Raw genomic sequence first — 21478 nt, 5'->3', positions numbered from 1 at the left:
TGTAGATTTTTTCCCCCATTTTCTGTTACAGAAATATGGTGAATATTTTTGTACATACATGTTTGGATATATTTTTATAGCCAAAGGGATGCATGCTTTCCATTTTCATACATATTGCCAGAGTGTCCTCCAAAAAGATAGTTTCAGCTCCCACTCCCCAAAGTAATGTCATGGAAACTGTCAGCCTCCTTCATCATTGCCAATCTCACTTGTGAAACACGTTTTAATTTTTCCAGCTTTCATTACAAGTAAGTCAAGCTGAAGAGAAAGAAGTTTTTTAATTAACTCAATACCTCAAGGAAATAGCAAAGTGGACTTTTTAAGGCTAAGTCACAAGTATTGAGAAAGGTATCTCTTGAAGAAGCAAGCACAATAGTCTTAAATTAGACTGGCAGCTATTGAAGATACTTGAGATCCAGGAACTTGATGCTTTTATGCTAGAAATCACTGTGGTCATGCTGAACATGGAAGCAAATACCAGACTGCTTATACCTGGTCTTCCAGTGTTCTGTAAATTGAATTTTGTATTTCCTGAAGGTCATAGAAATCTGCTATAAAGTACATTTTCACACACACACACACACACACACACACACGGAGTTACTCTTGAAAAAGATTTTCTCCACATTACTGGGTATTTTCCACACACACCAAAAAGGAGAAAAATGTACACTCAGCAGTGTCATTTTGTGATTCTGGAAACAAACAAACAAAAGAACATGCTTTTGATTAAGTACTTTTTAGTTCTAGAAATTTATCTTAAGACTATAGCCAGAAAAAATGTTAAAAAAAAGTGTATGTATGTGTATCAGAGCCTTGTTAGTAATAGGAAAAATGTAGAAACAACATAAACATTCAACAGTAGATATTTTGCTTAAAAAAATTACAGAATAGGGGTGCCTCGGTAGCTCAGTCAGGTTAAGTGCCCGACTTCAGCTCAGGTCATGATCTCGTGATCCCTGTGTTTGAGCCCCGCATCAGTCTCTGTGCCGACAGCTCAGAGCCTGGAGCCTGCTTCAGATTCTGTGTCTTCCTCTCTCTCTGCCCCTCCCCTGCTCATGCTCTGTCTCTCTCACTCTCAAAAGTGAACAAATGTTAAAAAAAACAATACAGAATAGGCAAATCCGTAGAGACAGAAAGTAGACGAGTGGTTGCCAGGGGTGGTGGGAAGGGTGAAATGGGAGTGACTGTTAATGGGTACTGGGCTTCTTAGGGGAGTCACGAAAATGTTCTAAAATTAGGTTGTGGTGATAGTTGCACAATTCTGTGACTGTATTAAAACCATTGAGCTGTATACTTTAAATGGGTTAATTTTAATAGTATTGACTTACATCTCAATAAAGCTGTTCTAAAAAATTATGTAATCCATTAAATATATCCATGATTATGGGCATCCAAAGTGATTAAAAAAAACTTTCTCATTTATATATGCAAAGATTTTTGCAATAACAGCTAAATTAAAATTTCAGCTTCCTCTTACACAATAAAATAGAAAACGTGCAGGTTAATCTGTCTCGAGCTAGTGATGTGTACCCCGTGTTGTGATGATGAGAAGGAGGAACAGGGAAATACACCCTCCACAACCAGCTGGGTGCCTGGATTCAGGGCTCTCTCAGGCTCCCGACTGATAGGAGTGAGGTCGGAGGCAGGTAACAGGGCTGGACACTCAAGGGACATTGGCCCATCTGCTTTCTAGTCCTCAAGGCAAGTGTCCCCCACACCTTCGTGTGCATCAGAATCACCTGTGATGCAGATTTTTAAAAGAGGTTCAGGTCCTTGAGATGAGTCGGTGTCTCTGTGCTGAGAACCAAGTCCTTTTTAGCCATCACCTGGTGGTTCTGATTGTACAGAAATGCTGTTCTGAATCTGTACGACTCAGCAGGTTGAACACTTGTGTGGTCAGGTGGCCTTAGAGGCACAAACCCCTCTGCAGGTCTGCTCAGCAGGAGGGCAGAAGCTGTAGGCACAGTTCAGAAAAGGGCTCCAAACACGGTGTTGGAAAACTGGCCTTTCTCACCTCTTCTGTTGCTCCCTAGCTGCAGCAGCTTGAGGAGGCCATGCAACGTCCCCAAGCCTCTCCGTCCCACCCGTGAAGCCTCCTTGCAGGCTTGGGAACTACATGCAACAGAGCACTGAAAAGATTGGAGGGATTGCTAATTACCTTTAAATACTAAAAGTTAGATTATATGAAGAATTTTCAAAGTATGTGAGTGTGTTTGTGTGACTGAGAAAGTGGAGAGGAGAAAAGATAATGAAAGGAAGAGAGAGAGAGAGAGAGAGAGAGAGAGAGAGAGAGGCTATGATGTCCAAACCTTACCCACAGCTCTGTGCTGGTCTTAGAGCTCACTGGTTCTGTTGCCTCCACTTTTCTCCTCCATTCAATGAAAATTCACAGTCAGAACATGAAGCATCTTAAGTAAGACTGTGGGATTCAGGGCTGGAGGGTACAGGTGAAAAGTAGAGGAGCTGGTACCTGGATCTTTGGTCCCCTAATAGAGGAGACCAACTGTAAGTCTGTGGGCACCCCAGCAAGGCTGGGGGACCCAAGAGCTGGCGCCTGAGTCTCAAGTTCAGGAAGGAAGGCGCTCAGGTGCCTGAGTCTCAACTGAGTCAGGACTATGTCAGGCCTATTTGTTAGTTTTGGGGCAGCCTCAGGGAAGCAATCCCAAGGCAGCTCCTTCTGACAAACATGGGTAATCACTCCAATGAACAAGGCTATTGGGAAATGGGTTTTATTTACAAGAAGTAAACCAGATTCTCCTTCTCTCTTCTTTCACTTTGTTGCCTCCCCCACCAGCCCACTCCCCCTCTTTCCTATTTTTGATGGATAGGATGATTTTAGAACTCCCAAACCATAGATCCTTTCAGCCCATTCTCTCTCTCTCTCTCTCTCTCTCTCTCTCTCTGTTTAATTTTTTAACGTTTACTTATTTTTGAGAGAGAGACAGCACGAGTGAGAGAGGGGCAGAGAGAGACAGAGACAACAGAATCTGAAGCAGGCTCCAGGCTCCAAACTATCGGCATAGAGCTGGATGGGGCACTCGAGCTCACGAAGCATATCATGACCTGAGCCCAAGTCGGATGTTTCACCGACTGAGCCACCCAGGTGCCCCAGCCCGTTGTCTCTCTTACCAAACTCCTAGCACCACTGATTCAGTGATGAAAGGATTCTAGATTCAAACAAGCCCATCTACCCCCCTCCACACCATCTAAATAGAGGAACTGGAAGCTTTGCGCACTGGCAGTATCGTAGCCAATGAGGTTTATCCGAGGCGCGATTATTGCTAATTGAAAACTAAATAGAGGAACTGGATTTTTAGCATCCCTGTCTAAAGAACATTTTGTCTTGTCTTCGTATCTCCCTTTGATGGGGAGCTCACTACCTTAAAACCAATTTCAAGGAAAATGCTTCCAGCTTCATGGTTGGAAGTCTCATAGACTTCCATGCGCAGTCCCCATCTAGGACAGAGTAATGCCACAGACACACTGCTAGGGGACAATGATCTCAGGTTGCTCCTGGCTCCACTACTAGTTGGGCTGTGATTCATTTATTGACTTGTTCTAGGCCTCAGTTTCCCCCCCTTGAAATCTAACAATAACAAGCCCTCCACTGGTCAAATGATGAGGTGGTCAGAGCTGCGTTGGTGCCACCACCCAGCGACCCCATGGGGGCAGTGTGGAGAGTTGGGCTCTTGCTGCTGCTGAAGTCCTTGCACTCAGTCTTCACAAGCCAAATCCCCTTTTAGGAGCAGCCCAGACAACCAACACCCCTCATCAAAAAACAACCTCAGTTATGGGGGTCTCCCCTCCCTCCTTCTTATTGTATTCATGTATATTTACTGATGGCAGGCATTGGGCTAGGTGCTGGGGAAACCAAGAATGAGATGGACATGATTGCCTCCCTTCATGGAGCTTACAGACCGGTACAGAAGAGATCTTCTAAAAGCAAACAGACAAGGAAAAAACTAATCACGACAATGAGTGTCCCCAGGAAACCATAATCTGAGACAGAGAATAACTGGAGGAGGAGTGGCCACTTTCGTAGATTGGTTGGTCAGGGAAAGTGTGTCTGAGAGACGTTCAAGCTGCCACCGGAGGGCCAAGAGGGTGCCAGCTCCTCTGAGAGTCGGGGAAGGAGCCTTCCAGAGAGAGGGACCAGGATCTTCAAAACCACAGACGTGTGTTTGAGGGCTGAAAGAATGTCAGTGCTAGTGGTTTGTTAGCAAGGCTGTGAGTGGAACAGGTTGAGATGGAGAGGTGTGTAAGGGCAGATCAAGCCAGAAAGTCATCCTGGTTTTCATGCCATAACTTCAACGAGAAGCCACTGAAGCATTTTCAGCTGGGGGAGCGGGATGGTTTGGTTTAGGTTGAATGGACGACTCTGGTTGCTGCAAGGAGACTGGGCTGGAGGCAGACAGGAACAGAAGCAGAGAGAGCAGCGGCCCAGCAAGTAGGGAAGGTGGCCTGAGCTAGGATGGGAGCAGGAGAGATAGGAAAAGAGATGATCTAGCTATGTTTGGAGATGAAATCGTGAAGCCTCAAGAGGGGACTGGATCTTAGAGGTACAAGAAAGGTTAAAATCAAGGATGATCCTTTATTTCTGACTTGGGGGACCTGGGGAGGGAGCATAATGAATTAATATAGAGAAGAGTTTGAGTTTCTGAGAGGTGAGCAGGGTAGATGGCAAGAAGGTATTAAGGTATAAAACCTCTTAGGTGGTGGCACACATTTGGAAGACATTAGCATATAAAAGATACCTAGAAGGGGCACCTAGGTGGCTCAGTCCGTTGAAGGTCTGACCCTTGATTTCAGCCCAGGTCATGATCCCAGGGTCATGGGATCAAGCCCCACATCAGGCTCTGTGCTGAGTGTGGAGCCTGCTTCAGATTCTCTCTCTCCCTCTGCCCCTCTCCCCAGTTCTTATGCTCTCTCCCTCTCTCTCTCTCTCTCTCTCTCAAATGAAAAGAAAAGATGATTAGAGCCATGGAGACATATAATTTGACCCTATAATTCCATGGCTAGGGATACATGTCCTGATAAATCATTCAAAATGGAATCAGCTTATAAACAAAGATATCCATCACAATACTGTTTATAACTTTAAAAATAAAAGAGCTTCGGGGCGCCTGGGTGGCGCAGTCGGTTAAGCGTCCGACTTCGGCCAGGTCACGATCTCGCGGTCCGTGAGTTCGAGCCCCGCGTCAGGCTCTGGGCTGATGGCTCAGAGCCTGGAGCCTGTTTCCGATTCTGTGTCTCCCTCTCTCTCTGCCCCTCCCCCGTTCATGCTCTGTCTCTCTCTGTCTCAAAAATAAATAAAAAAAAAACGTTGAAAAAAAAATTTAAAAAAAAAATAAATAAAAATAAAAGAGCTTAAATGCCCATCAACTAGGAAATGCTTAAGCATATGATGGTACTTATGACAGGTGAAATATTAGGCAACACATTTATGAGCATGAAATTTCTTATGTGATAAGACAACAAGAAGGAACACTTTCTATATGTACACAAAAATATTAAAAGTAAATATACCAATATGTGGCATGCAGTTGTCTCTGGGTGATGGGATTAGAGGTGATATTTACTTATGCTTGTTTCCCAATGGACCAAGATCTAGGGTATCTCTGGGTGAGAATCACTCATTCCTCTCAAGGTCTGCAGGCCCCAGCCCAAGATTTGGGGCCTAGAAGACATTGCTAGTGTTTGCCTATTGGGAGGTTATTTGGTTAAGGTTCCATTCAGCAACATTTGGCTTCCTCCATACTCCTCAGCTCAGATGCTAATCACTGAGAAACTACTACAGTCCATGGATGCTTGCCCAATACATTTGGGATTGGGAGTTTCTTGAACAGTATCCGGAGGAGTCTCTGAAGTCCCTCAGAGCAGCATGACATTGGATAAAACTGACATACAGTCCTCCAGAAACATGATTGCTAGTCACCAGGACTTTAAGTCTCTCAAAGCTACACAGAGACACAAAGAAGCAACCTTAACTAATTCTTTGAACATGAGTTGACAAATACATCTGGACAGTATGCCATACGCTTTCATGAGCACTTAAAGGAAAATATCAAGGCCCTTGTCCTCAGTCAAGTATTCAGGCACTCACTTTTTATCTGCAGACATTTGCTGATACCTAATGGGTGTCGATCCCTGCCCTGGGTGATGAGGTCACAGAGCTACACCACATATGGGAGAAGTTGGTTTCCAGGTCTCCTGGGACCAGGACATAAACTTGTGCAAAGACAAGATATCTCAGCCTGGATTCTCTTGGAACCCAGAGACAGGGCTGGCTCCATGGAACCCCCCAGGGAACTGAGGAATTAGGCTGCGAAGTGGCATCAGGGGAATCGCACCAGAACCAGTCATCAGACTGCCTCAAGGCTCCATCTGCTTCCTCACTAATGAGGCTCCAGAGAATTTCTGCTTCTTTTGGCTTTCAGGTTCTGACTAAGATGCTGAAATCGCTCACTAGGGAAAGTCTCTGCAACCCAATGAAGCCACAGAGTAAGTAAAAGTTTAGATTATTATTTTTTTTTTAATTTTTTTTCAACGTTTATTTATTTTTGGGACAGAGAGAGACAGAGCATGAACGGGGGAGGGGCAGAGAGAGAGGGAGACACAGAATCGGAAACAGGCTCCAGGCTCTGAGCCATCAGCCCAGAGCCTGACGCGGGGCTCGAACTCACGGACCGCGAGATCGTGACCTGGCCGAAGTCGGACGCTTAACCGACTGCGCCACCCAGGCGCCCCAGTTTAGATTATTTTTAACGTCTCTCTGAGAACCTGGTCCTGGAGGCCCTCAGAACAAGTTATTACTCTCTGAAGCAAAGTGGGGCACAATCTTTGACCTTTCCCCATCCCAAACAGGGATCTCCAAGAGAGGGAAAATAGTGGTGGGGAAAGTGGTGGTTGCTGCTGTCTCGATTTCTGTTTTCTTTGGGTGTAGAATTGAGTAAATTATAGACCCCGATTCAAGGCACATCACCTCCATTCCTTGCAAAGCATGTCTCTGGCTTCATTGTCTTTTATAAGCTCCAATCTCCACTCACTTCTTTTTCCCCTATATAGGCAGCCACTTCGATATACACATGTATCCCCGAAGAATACATCTGTTTGTATGCCGTGTGTTTTATATACACAAAGAGTATTATGTTGTAGATCCCATCATGTTTCTTACTTTTTTGCACTAACACTATTTTTTATGATCCATTCTCCTTGCTCTATGGACACCAACTCCCTGCTTCTCTTACCTCTTTCCAATCCATTCTCTATATACACCAGAGTAATTTTCTTAAAGCTTAAGCTGGTCCCTATCACTTTCCTGCTTAACTCATCTCAAGAACTTCCTATTACTATTAGAAAAAATGTAAAACAGCCTATAAGTCCTGCCTGGCCTCACTCCTACACGTATCTACAAGCCCAACCACTATCCTTCTCTTTCTATTGTTCCCAAAACTTCAGCGGTACTGACTTTCTCTCAGTTCTTTGAATTTACAGAGCTATTTCATCTCAGAGCTTTTGTCTTTGTTTTCCCTCTGCCTGGAACTCTTTCCTCAACTCCTTGAATGGCTTTCTCTTTCTCAGCCTTTGAGCTTCAGCTCAACTGCATAAATTGATACAACCATTTTGGAGAGTCTTTGGCAAAACATTATTATTACCTTGGGTCAGGTTCCCTGGCTTACGGGAATTGTGAGAGTGGTCTATCGAAGGAGTGCCCTCAGAAGAAGATGGGGGTAAGTAGGGACTCAGTACTTTAGTTTCAGCCTGGTCTTCAGAGGAACTCAAGAACATAAATTGCATCCAATGAATCAAATCCATCCAGAGGTAAGGAGCTAGCTTTGTCTACCCAGTGTCAGCCAGTCCTTGGCCACTGGCTCCCCTCTACTTCCCAGGGCAGTAAAAGGCGGGGGGAGGGTGGTGCTTAACTTCTCCCACCAGAGAAAGGGCAGTCATAAGTCATTAGCAGCCAACATTCACAGCAGCTGGTAGGCAGGGATGAACCAACCAGTGAAAAGCACCAACAGCATGCACTAGTAGGATTTAAGGTGCACCTCGCCCTCCTTCCAGCAATTCATACTTATCAATATACTCTAGAGAACTTTCATTCACGTACCCAAAGAGAAATGTCCAAGAAAGTTCATTTCAGCATTGTTTACAATGGTGAAAGCTAGAAATAACCGAAATATCCTTCAACAGGAGGATAGGTAGACAAATAGTAGCATAAACCTATTACGGCAGGAAAAATAATGAACTTGAGTATGTGGATCAACATGGACAAATCTCAAGGACATAATCTGAGTGAAAATAGCAAGTTTCAGAATACATACTGGATGATACCATTGAAATAAAATTTTTAAACATGAAAAACAATGCTACTCCTTTTGTGGGTACACAACTTTCAAGTAAAATTATAAAAACATGCATAAGAATGACAAATACAAAGTTAAAGATAGTGATTACCTCCGGAGAAGGAAAAACTAACATGGGATTAGGAGTTCAAAAGTTCTCTCAACTGTAATTCTAATGTTTTATTTAAACACACACACACACACACACACACGCACACACACAAGGGCACCTGGGTGGCTCAGTCAGTTCAGCCTCCAACTTTTTTTTTTTTTAATATAGTTTATTGTCAAATTGGCTAACATACAGTGTGCCAAGTGTGCTCTTGGTTTTTGGGGGTAGATTCCCATGGTTCATCGCAACAACCTCTTTGACCTCAGTCACAGCAATTTCTTGCTTAACACATCTTCAAAGGCAAGGGAATTAAAAGCAAAAATGAACTATTGGGACTTCATCATGATAAAAAGCTTATGCACTACAAAGAAACAATCAACAAAACTAAAAGGCAACCAATGGAATGGGAAAAGATATTTGCAAATGATATATCAGATAAAGGGCTACAAGCATCCAACCAACTCTTGATTTCAGTTCTGGTCATGATCTCACGGTTTGTGAGTTTGGGCTCCGCATTGGGCTCTGCACTGACAGTGCAGATTGGGATTCTCTCCTCCACCCTCTGACAATAAATAAATAAACCTTAAAACTAACTAACTAAATAAATACACACACACATACACACACACACACAAATACACACAAAATGACATTTTAAGATTACTAAGCTGAATAGTAGATACACGATTATTTTTATTCTATCTACCAGCCCATGTATTTGTAATCTCACTTTAAAAAATTATAGAGGGGCGCCTGGGTGGCGCAGTCGGTTAAGCGTCCGACTTCAGCCAGGTCACGATCTCGCGGTCCGTGAGTTTGAGCCCCGCGTCAGGCTCTGGGCTGATGGCTCAGAGCCTGGAGCCTGTTTCCGATTCTGTGTCTCCCTCTCTCTCTGCCCCTCCCCCGTTCATGCTCTGTCTCTCTCTGTCCCAAAAATAAATAAACGTTGAAAAAAAAATTTAAAAAAATAAATAAATAAAAATAAAAAATTATAGAGAACATCTATTCATGTGGCTCTATGTATACCTAGAGTGATACTTCTTTTACCTAGTAGTCCACTGTATGCATCCACCAGATTTTATTTATCCATTTGCCAAAGTGGTGAACACCTAACTCCACACTGCTATAAATAACACTGTGATGAATAGCCTTGTGTATGTTTCTCTATAGACTCTAAGACATATTCTCTTAAGCATACACCCGGGAATGAGGCTACTAGGTAATAGGAGATAGACAGATGATAATGACAGATAGATCGATAGATTCATGGATGGATGGATATGTGTATATATACACTATATATATATATAATGTATATCCTAGTAGAGATAATCAGGAGAGAAATCTATAGGTACTTAGCAGAATTTTATATATATTTCATATATATACATTTAATTTTAATTTTGCTCTATATAGTTAATTTTAGTTTTGAAAAAGTATGTTTATATCGAAATACATAAAAATACATCTATAAATATATATAATTTTAATTTTGCTAGACATATTTAATTTTAATTTTGTCAAGGACTGATAGATTGCTCTTTTGATTGTCTCTACTAGTTTACCTTCCCATCATAGTACATGCCGTTTCTACTTTTCTCATATTCTCACCCACTTAGTATCATCAGACTCTAGTTTGACAGTCCAATTGGTGTAAAGATCATCCCATTACTTTCTGATTTACCAGTGAGGTTTAACATTTCTTCATATTTTGTTAACAATTTGGGTTACTCTTTATGAAATTTCCTTCTTATATACTTTACCCATCTTTGTTCTAGATTTTATTTCTATCTTCCTTTGGCAGAAGCTTCTTATAAATTCTAGGTATTACTCCTTTGTTGGTTTTCTGTTTTTTCAAGTTTATTTATTTATTTTGAGGGAGACAGAGACAGTGCAAGGGAGGGAGGGACAGAAAGAGAGGAGACAGAGAATCCCAAGCAGGTTCCATGCCATTAGCATGGAGCCCTACATGGGGCTCAAACTCCTGAAACCATGAGATCATGACCTGAACTGAAAGCAAGAGTTGGATGCTTAACCAACTGAGCCACCCAGATGCCTCTCCTTTGCTGGTTTTAAAATAAAGCTTCAGGACACCTGGGTGGCTCAGTCGGTTAAGCATCTGACTTCCACTCAGGTCATAATCTTGCAGGTTTGTGAGTTCGAGCCCCGCAAGGGGCTCTGTGCTGACAGCTCAGAGCCTGGAACCTGCTTTGGAATCTGTGTCTCCCCCTCTCTCTGCCCCTCCTCCGCTCACATTCTGTCTCTCTCTGTCTTTCAAAAATAAACGTTACAATAAGATAAAATTAAGCTTCTATGAACATTTGTGTCCAGGTTTTTTAATAAACATAAGTTTTTCTCTCTCTGGGATAAATTCCAGGGAATGCAATTGTTGGGTTGTATAGTACCTGCATGTTAGTTTCATAAGAAACTGCCAAACTACTGTGTAGACTGGCGGTAACATTTTACATCCCCACCAGCAAAGTATGAGTGGTGCAGTTTCTCTAGATCCTCACCAGCATTTGATGTTGTCACTGTTTATTTTAGCTATTCTGACAAATGTGGTTCAATCAGCCTTTCCCCAATGGTGCTGAACATCTTTCCATGTGCTTATTTGCCATCTGTGTATCCCCCGTGAAACGTTTGTTCATACCTTTTGCTTATTTCCTGATTGTATTTTTTTAACTGTTGTATTTTGAAACATCTTTATACATTCTAGACACTAGTCCTTTGTCCCTTTTACCGTTTTGAACAAAGTGTAAAAACCTCACTCCCTTGAAGGAATCCACTAAATAAAAGCTGTGATTGCCTTCTGACATTTTGTGCTCCTTATACAGTAGGCCCACAGGAAAAGATGGGTGTCACTTTCCTAACTAGGACTATTGACAATGATTAGCAGGAAGATAGGGTTGCCACTACTTGGGGACAGGAAATAATATGCCTTAAACCTAGGGTACTCACTTGGGTATTTCTTAGTGCTTCCATGTACAGTAATAAATGTTAATGAACAATTTCAGTCACCTGCTACAAAAAGATAAGAGTAAGAACTCACACCCTTCAGGCATGAAGGTCTTATATATTCTACCAGTGGAGAGTAGAGATAACAAACTTTATTTATAACCTTGGGACAACCTACAGTAATGGGGACTGTGTCTTGTCTCACTACCCTTTTGCTTAAAACTTTCCAGCTCATAACTGGCCATCACCTTGAAGGCTATTCTGAATTATGGGTTGTATACCTACCCTAGTTGGGAATAAGTGAAACTCAATGGATTTTAACAAGAGCAAATGGAGTCCCTTTATTATAGAATATAAATATTTATTTATTTAGAGTCATAAACTCTTTGCCATCCAATATTGACCTTACTTGCTAATATTCTGATCATTGGCCCACTTTCCATGACCTTGCTAATTGAATTTTAGTGAACTAGAATAACAGGCTGCACGGACTTTTAGAATTAGAAACATTGCAAAAGACATTTCTCCTTGTGAAAAGTGATAAGTAAAATAAATGAGTAAAGAAGCAACTCTTAACATATTAACTTTAAAACACGAAGCAAAATCTTGATTTTCCTTAACAATATCAAAGTCATGAAGGGACTCAGGGAGGGGAGTTGTCATAGACATATGTGGGCATCAGAAGTGAAAAGCCTGAGGTAGAGACTTCTGAGGTGAGGATCTAGAGAAAAGCCTGAGGTAGAGACTTCCCTGGAGGGCATGGAGGACACCTGCAGTATCACCTCGGAGGTCCCTGGCCCAAGGAAAAGAAGACTTTGCCCCTGAGACATCTCGCCAGGGCACACTTCATGTCCTTGTTCCGCAGGCTGTAAATGAAGGGGTTCAGCAGGGGAGTTACCACTGTGTACATGACAGCAGCAGCCGTATCCTCTTCTATGGAGTTGGAGGAAGAGGATGAGGGGCACAGATAAGCCCTGATCACTGTCCCAAAGAAGAGGGCAACAACAGCAAGGTGGGACCCACATGTAGAAAAGGCTTTGTGCCTTCCCTGGGCAGAGGGGACTCTGAGGATGGCTGAAACAATGTGGATATACGAGACCAGGATGAGTATAAAGGGGATTAAAATGACTGCTCCTCCCAAGAAGAGCAGCACAAGCTCATTGACCTGAGTGTCAGAGCAAGACACTTTCATCAGAGGTCCCAGATCACAGAAGAAGTCAGGAATGATCTTCTTAGAGCAAAAGGAAAGCCGAAAGATGAGGAAAGTGTGGGTCATGGCAACAAGACTCGTAAGGACCCAGCAGGCAGTAACCAGGAGGGTGCAGCGCTGGCGGCTCATGACTATCTTATAGTGGAGAGGGTGGCAGATGGCCACGTAGCGGTCATAGGCCATTGTGGCCAGGAGAAAGATGTCCATGTCCCCAAAAGTCAAGAAGAAGTAGAGCTGGACCAAGCATCCCGCATAGGAAATGGACCTGCTCTGGGTCTGGATATTCACCAGGGCCTTGGGCACGGTGGTGGAGGTGAAAAGGATGTCAGCACAGGACAGGCTGGCGAGGAAGAAGTACATGGGTGTGTGAAGACGTGCGTCAGTGCCAATGGCCAGAACAATGAGCAGGTTCCCAGTCACGGTGACCACATACATGCACAGGAACAGCAGGAAGAGGATGCGCTGCTGCTCTGGACGCTCGGAGAGTCCCCACAGGAGGAACTCCAAGATGCTGGTCTGGTTCCCTCCTGCCATGAGCCCAGAAGCTAGAGAAAGAGACCTCCACTGAGACCCACTAAAACTCTCTAAACATACTTTACTCTAGATGATTGATAGGTATGCCATTCTCTGAACCTGAGAGAAGAATGAATGACCGTATCGTATCTGTACTGATCACACATTGTGTGCACTGTATATTTTTATTAAAACTTACTAAATACAATGTGCTAGGAAGTGTGAGAGACACAATTGAAGAGAATTAAAGTAGATTTCTTTCCTGGTTTATTTCTCCACAGTCCGTTCTGTCCCAGATTTCTTTAGTTGTAATTTCTGTTTCTTCAGCTATACTCTCAAGGGCGTCAAGAAGTTTTCATTCATTCACTCATTCATTTATTCATTCATTCCACAGAGACTAAGCACCAGCTCTGGACCTGGTAGAGTGCCAGGCAAATAAGACACTAATAATCCTTACCTATGGAGAATTTTCAATCTAATGGGATAGACATAACTGGCTATGTTGAAATCCTATAAAAAATTTTTAATGTTTTCATTTATTTTTGATAGAGAGAGAGAGAGAGAGAGAGACAGACCACAAGCAGGAAGGGGCAGAGAGAGAGGGAGACACAGAATCAGAAGCAGGTTCCAGACTCTGAGCTGTCAGCACGGAGCCCAATGCGGGGCTTAAACTCATAAACTATGAGATCATGACCTGAGCTGAAGTTGGACACTTAACCAACTGAGCTACCCAGGTACCCCTAAGTCCTATAATATTTTGATTCAGGGTTCTCTACCCATTCAACTGCCCACAAATCACTCTCAGACCCCAGACAATCTGTTCTGATCCTCCATACCCAAAATTTCATATCATCCATTCTTTCAGAAATCAATTTAACAATCAGCTTTTTAATAAAGATATGTACAGGTAACTCTTCTTCAGTTATCTGTGATAACAAAAAAGAAACCATAATCTCCAATCTCCCAAATCTCCAAAACTGGTTGTGTACACACAGACACACACACACACACACACACACACACACACACACACACATTTCTGAGACAAAGCAGACTGAGGCAGAAAAGGAAGGCTTTCTGGGCCATAAATGTAGTTCAGGATCTTAGCAGATGGATGAGGGCAGCCTATCGAGGCAAACTCTTGAACAAAGGCCAGGCAGTAGGAAGCCCTAGACAGGGTCAGAGATGGGGTGGATAGGTTTCGAGTGTGAGGTAGAGGAGGGATTGTAATGTAAGAGAATGTTAGAAAGGGAACTAAGAATCAAATTTGGGAGTGTTTGGAATGGAAAGTAAAGAATCTGGAACTTTATTCTGTATGTTAGAAGGACCACAAAAGCTATTTTGAGCGGGAGGTGCTCTCAGTGCTTGAGTGGGCTCAATACATGAAAATCGCACTTTCCCATGCATGGAACCAACTGAGGGTTAGTCATGGAGTCAGTCAGTCAGATGGAGAAAAAGAATCATCTTTGTTACTGAAAAAGACTAGGTTGGAGAATCCATCTCAGCTGTGTTCACTAAGTGAGTTTTGTAATACTCCTCCAAAATTAAATCTATTTTCCCTTTCACAGGCTTAGCTGGACTATCATGGGCCACTGCACAGGGGAAGAGCCTGCATTAGTAAAACATGAAATGTGGAAGAACAAAACAAAGTGAGTTTTTCCTGAAAGTGATCAGATTCCTAATGAGAACAGAGAAGCTAAGGCCCAAAATTCAGCATTTAGAGAAGTCACTCCAGGTATAAGGAGAGCAGAGGGCCAGGGCTATTAGTCTAGAAAGATACATCCGTCCTCCAACGTAGATCGAGACCATGGAGGAAGGGAAGGGGGGGAAAAGTTAGAGAGGGAGGGAGCCAAACCATAAGAGACTCTTAAAAACTGAGAATAAACTGAGGGTTGATGGGGGGGTGGGAGGGAGGGGAAAGTGGGTAATGGGCATTGGGGAGAGCACCTGTTGAGATGAGCACTGGGTGTTGTATGGAAACCAATTTGACAATAAATTTCATATTAAACAAAATAAATACATAAAATAAAAAGTTAAAAACATAATAAAAATAAAAAGTAAATAAGAAGAGGGGCACCTGGCTGGCTCAGTTGGTAGAGCATATGACTTTTTATCTTGGGGTCATGAGTTCAAACCCCAATTGGGGGTAGAGTTTACTCAAAAAAAAATTTATCCTTAAAAACACTTTAAAAAAAGAACAGAGAACACTAAACAAATTAATAAGATATGTGTGTGAATGTATGTATATGAATTTTAAGTATAAATATATATGTATGTATATGTAAATGTGTATATATAACATGTATCACTGTGTTCCAGTAATAAATACACTTTACTTTCAAGTTCCTAAAGAGCATCTAAAAAATAGACAATACACAAGGCCATAGAGAAAACTTCAAAAAATTCCACAAAGCAGTAATAACTCAATTCTCTGACAAAATTGCAACAACAGTAGACATTATTAACAAAGTCAAAAAACAAAAATAGCCATTCAACCTGGAAAAAAGTTTCAAATACCTCTATTAACTCTCAAGTCCAAAAGAGAAATAAAAACCTAAATTTCAGAGTTTTAGAAAACAATAATAGCAATGCTGTGTATCAGAGTCTATGCAATATAATCAAAGTAATCAAAGGAAAATTCATTGCCTTAAACACTTATGTGAGTAAGAGTAAATAATACATGAATTAGACACCTGACACAAAATGAACAACAAAAATAAACTGTATGTGGACAATATTAAAGCAAACGTGGAGTTTAAAATCAGAAAACAAATAAAGTAAAACCAACACAGAACAACAACAAAACAGTTTTTTGGTCTTTTTCAACAAGTGGTGCTGGGACAACTGGGTATCCATTTGCAAAAGAATGAATTGGGACCCCCTACCTTAGATCAGACAGAAGTAACTCAAAATGGATCGAAGACCTAGCTGTAAGAGTTAAAAATATAACAATCTTAGAAGAAAATATAGACATAAATCTTCATGACTTTGGATTAGGCAATAGTGTCTTAGATATGACACCAAAGCACACTCAAAAAAAAAAAAAAAAAACAACCCAAAACTGCATCTCGTCAGAACTTAAAACATTTGTACTTCAAAGGACACCATCAAGAATGTGAAAAGAGATGTGGGAAAGAAGATGGCAGCGTAGGAAGATGCTGGCTTCACCGCGTCCTGCTGACCACTTAGATTCCACCCACATCTGCTTAAATAACCCAGAAAGCCGCCAGAAGACTAGCAGAATGGACTCTCGAGCCAAGCGTAGACAACAGGCCCATGGAAGAGGGGCCCCTCCCAAAGCGGAGCCCCCCCTCCCCCCGCCAAGGCAAAGCGAGCTGAGTCTGCCCCTCTCACCCCTGTGCACCTTGCTGATCCACCCCGGCTCATACGCCAGATCCCATCAAAGCAGCACCACAAGCCTGGCAGTGTGCAAGTAGCCCAGACAGGGGCCACACCAGTCCACAGTGAGTCCTGCCCCTGGGAGAGGGGAAGATAAGGTACACACCAGTCTGACTGTGGCCCTAGCAGTGGTCTGGGGACAGATATCAGGTCTGACTGTGGCCCCACCCACCAATACAAGTTACTCCAGACAGCACAGGGGAAGAGCCCTGCAGTCCTGCGCCACTCCAGGGACTATCCAAAATGACGAAACGGAAGAATTCTCCTCAAAAGAAACTCCAGGAAGTAGTGACAGCTAATGAACTGATCAAAAACGATTTAAGCAATGTAAAAGAAAATGAATTTAAAATAATAGTCATAAAATTAATCGCTGGGCTTGAAAAAAGTATAGAGGACAGCAGAGAATGTATTAGTACAGAGATCAAGGGACTAAGAAACAGTCAGGAGGAACTAAAAAATGCTATAAATGGGCTGCAAAATAAAATGGAGGCGACCACAGCTCGGATTGAAGAGGCAGAGGAGAGAATAGGTGAATTAGAAGATAAAAGTATGGAAAAAGAGGAAGCTGAGAAAAAGAGAGTTAAAAAAATCCAGGAGTATGAGGGGAGAATTAGAGAACTAAGTGACACAATTAAACGTAATGATATATGCATAATTGGGATTCCAGAGGAGGAAGAGAGAGGGAAAGGTGCTGAAGGTGTACTTGAAGAAATCATTGCTGAGAACTTCCCTGATCTGGGGAAGGAAAAAAACATTGAAATCCAAGAGGCACAGAGAACTCCCTTCAGACGTAACTTGAATTGATCTTCTGCACGACCTATCATAATGAAACTGGCAAAATACAAGGATAAAGAGAAAATTCTGAAAGCAGCTAGGGACAAACATGCTCTAACATATAAAGGAGACCGATAAGACTAGTGACGGATCTATCTACTGAAACTTGGCAGGCCAGAAAGGAATGGCAGGAAATCTTCAATGTGATGCACAGAAAAAATATGCAGCCGAGAATCCTTTATCCAGCAAGTCTGTCATTTAGAATAGAAGGAGAGATAAAGGTTTTCCCAAACAAACAAAAACTGAAGGAATTTGTCACCACTAAATCAGCCCTACAAGAGATCCTAAGGGGGATCCTGTGAGACAAAGTACCAGAGACATCACTATAAGCATGAAACCTACAGACATCACAATGACTCTAAACCCATATCTTTCTATAATAACACTGAATGTAAATGGACTAAATGCTCCAACCAAAAGACATAGGGTATCAGAATGGATAAAAAAAAAAACAAGACCCATCTATTTGCTGTCTACAAGAGACTCATTATAGACCTGAGGACACCTTCAGATTGAAAGTGAGGGGATGGAGAACTATCATGCTACTGGAAGTCAAAAGAATGTGAAAAGACAACCCATAAAGTGGGAGAAAATTTTGCGAATCATATATCGGATAAGAGATTTTCATCTGGAATATAAAAAGAAAAATCACAGCTCAGAAAGACAACTACTATGATTTTAAAGTGAGCAAAGGATCTGTGTAGACATTTCCCCAAAGAAGACAGTCAATAAGAACATAAAAAATGTTCCATGTCATTAGCCATCAGGGAAACACACATCAAAACCACAATGAGACACCACTTCACTCTCCTCTAGAATGGCTAGAATCAGTAAATCAGATAAGAAGTGTTGTGGAGGGTCGGGAAAACTTGGAACCCTTATACATGGCTAGTGTGGATGTAAAATGTTTCAGTGTCTTTGGGAAACAGTCTACAAAAGGCTTCTCAAAAGGCTAACCATAGAATTACTCATATGACCCAGCAATTCCACTCCTAAGTATACCCAAGGGAAATAAAAACATACATCCACACGAAAACTTGTACACAGATGTTCGTAGCAGCATCATTCATAACAGAAAAACTGAGAATGACCCAGATGTCCATCAACTGGTGAATGGATAAATAAAATATAGCATATCCATAAAATGAAATAGTATTTTGTATTAAAAAGAAATGAAGTACTTCTACATGCTACAACATGGGTGTACCTTGAAAACATTACACTAAGTGAAAGAAGCCAGACACAGGACAACATATTGTATAATTCAGTTTCGATAGAATTTCCCAAACAGGCAAATGTAGAGAGACAGCAAGTAGATTGGTGACTGCCTAAGGCTTGGAGGGATGGATACGTGGGGGTGATAGCTAAGAAGTGTAGGGTTTTTTCTGGGGGTGATGAAAATGTTGTAAACTTATTATGGTGATTGTTGTACAATTCAGTGAATACAGAATATGATAAAAGCCATTGAACTGCACACTTTGCATGTATTGGATGGTATGTGAATTGTATATACTGGAAAAAATCAATCTAAGAGATAAGTCACTTGTTAACCCAATCAAGCAACAATAAAAGGGGAGGAGTAGGGAGAGAAACACACAAATAAACTAAATAAGAAATGACAAGGGGGATATAAACTGAAAAAGAAATTATTTAAAATCACAAGACTATTTAGCTAGAGTCCATGCAAATCAATTTGTAATTCTAGATGAAATGAAAAATCCTTGGAGACTACGATGTACCAAAATTATGAGATCAAGCCCCACATGGGGCTCTGCACTAACAAAGAGATTTTTTTATAGCACAGTACTATAAATGTGTTTTCCTTATGATCTTCTTAATAACATTTTCTTTTCTCGAGCTTACCTTACTGTAAGAATTCAGCACATAATACATATAACATAACAAAATATGTATTAATTGAATGTTTATGTTATGAGTAAGGCTTCTGGTCAACAGTAGGCTGTTAATAGTTAAGTTTGGGGAGAGTCTAAAGTTAGGGACAGATTTTCATATTGGGCGGTTCAGCACCCCAACCCTGACATTGTTCAAGGATCAAACGTAATCCTCCTTCAGGGACGGTGGAAAACAACCAACAAAAATACAATATAGCCTACCTGTCAAAGAGCCGCTCCCTAAAGAAGTGTCAGGATCACCGAGTTGAACAGGAGATCCCACAAACTTTAAAAGATAGACAATTTCCTTTCCTTTCCTTTTTTTTTTTTTTTTAATTTATGTATTATTTTGAGAGAGGGAGAGGGAGACAGAGAGAACAGAACCGAGAGAGAAAGAGAGAGAGAATCCCAAGCAGGCTCTGTGCTGACAGCATAGAGCTCAATCTTAGAACCTTGAGATCATGATCTGAGGCAAAATCAAGAATCAGGTGCTTAATTGACTGAGCCACCCAGGTGCCCTGGCAATCTCCTTTTCTAGTCGGAATATAGAAAGAGAAGACAAACTTCCAAAATCTTATCATAAAGCAGGGATAATGCTGATTTTAAAATCTGATAAGTATTGTACAAAAAAAGATTTCTGGAGGACATAAGAAAGTCAACTGAAAAACATTAAGACTAGTGAGAATAGTAACATGTAGAATCGACATAAATGAATCAGTCTATCCATATATAAAAACAATATCCAGTTAGGAGATGTTTTGGAAGAGAATAACCCATTTATAATAGCAAACGAAAAAGGCTAAGTACCTAGGAGAAAAAAAAAACACTTAAAAACAAGTGTTTAAGACCAATATGAGGAACACTTTACAACCCTAAGTAAAGCATTGATTCAGGTAAGAATAAAGAGGATATCAAACGGGGGTAAAGCCATTCAGTGAATGGTTGATGGGGAACTGGATATTTGTATATGTCAAATTAACACCACGCAGATTCTTTCCTGGTCACAAGCGGGGAAAATGTGACTTTACAATGGAGGAATCAGGTCATCATTTCACAATTCCAGTGGTGAATCTTAGTATCGGCCAATCATGACACACAATATAACATGATGTGTTTTAGCCAAAAACATTTAACTTAAATGTTATCAAACTGCTAGAATAACTTCCAGTTACAGAAATACAGGATGTGAGAGGAAGCTGGCTTCAAAAGGAAACACTCACAGAAGTCCTAAAGGTAGGACACCACAGGAATGTCTCTTAAGCTTTTATGTGCATATGAGTCACCAGGGGCACAGAAGTCAATGCAGATTTGCATTTCAGTGGGTCTGGGGGCGGGGAGGGGGTCTGATAATCTGCATTTCTAACAAGCTCCCAGGAATGCCGCTGCCCCTGTCAGTGAACCTGACTTTGAGAAAGAGGAGACTGGAATAATCACTTCAGTCAGTCACTGCTGGGAAAAAATGAATTACTAGAGAGGAAGAATCTATAACAAGATTTATAACAACCAGATGCAATGCAAGGTCCAGGATAAAATTCCTATTTTGACAAACCAACTGAAAAGGACACCTCTGGGGATAAGTGGAGAAATTTAAATATAAACTAGGAGTGGATAATAATAAAGAAATGATTATTAATTGGGTTGGTGTGAAAATGCTATGTAAGGCACATGGAAAAGGTTTTTTTAAAGAGATATACGCTGAATATTTAGGGATGTAATATGATATCTATAATTTACTTTAAAACATTTCAGCAGAAAAATGTGAATTTATAAAATCTACATAAGGTACAAATAATATTAACATGGAGACTCCAGCGGAGATCATCCGGTTTGAAAATACAAACTTGAAATTTTCTCCAAAATTTGAAATGAAAGGAACAGAGATAAAAATAATGGGCAAGGAAATACAGTTAGAAAACCAAATTCCAATGTAAGAATTTAAGAAACCCCCTAAAAAATAAAGCAAAATATGTGAGTCTGATGTAAATCGTATTAAATTGGGAAGAGTCCTGCATTTGAAAATCTAACTGGTTCTCTAAATTCCGCACATAATTATTGAAGGATAAAAGACCCGCAAATTGTCATATCCTGGAATGTTTAAATGTCAAAGATAAACACTTCTGAAACAATTTTAAGTAGTGATCAACATTTAGTGAGAGCTTATTCTCCAGAGCACTTTCCTGAGTGTACTTGTTATTGTCTTGTTTAACCTTTACAT

At 41.3% G+C, this 21478-nt stretch overlaps 2 protein-coding genes and 1 non-coding gene across 4 annotated transcripts in view; 1 reads left to right on the top strand and 2 right to left on the bottom strand.

Annotated features, from left to right (window-relative positions):
- LOC121017346 (olfactory receptor 1D2) overlaps positions 1 to 21478 on the bottom strand; it is a 29046-nt gene that overhangs the window by 5914 nt on the left and 1654 nt on the right. The gene's annotated exons all lie outside the window — the stretch shown is intronic.
- Positions 3228 to 3373, top strand: LOC121017391 (U4 spliceosomal RNA). The gene has a single exon (XR_005784737.1). It is a non-coding gene; the product is annotated as a U4 spliceosomal RNA (small nuclear RNA).
- LOC121017345 (olfactory receptor 1P1-like) lies at positions 12194 to 13159 on the bottom strand. Its single transcript, XM_040455547.1, has one exon. It carries the CDS (start codon positions 13157 to 13159, stop codon positions 12194 to 12196), a length of 966 nt encoding a protein of 321 aa, XP_040311481.1.

This window comes from Herpailurus yagouaroundi, unplaced genomic scaffold (genome assembly GCF_014898765.1).
Source record: "Herpailurus yagouaroundi ecotype Mexico unplaced genomic scaffold, PumYag 215, whole genome shotgun sequence".
In the NCBI taxonomy this organism is placed as follows: domain Eukaryota; kingdom Metazoa; phylum Chordata; class Mammalia; order Carnivora; family Felidae; genus Herpailurus; species Herpailurus yagouaroundi.
Note: the sequence above shows the minus strand (reverse complement) of the source record. Positions and strands in the feature narration are given on the sequence as shown.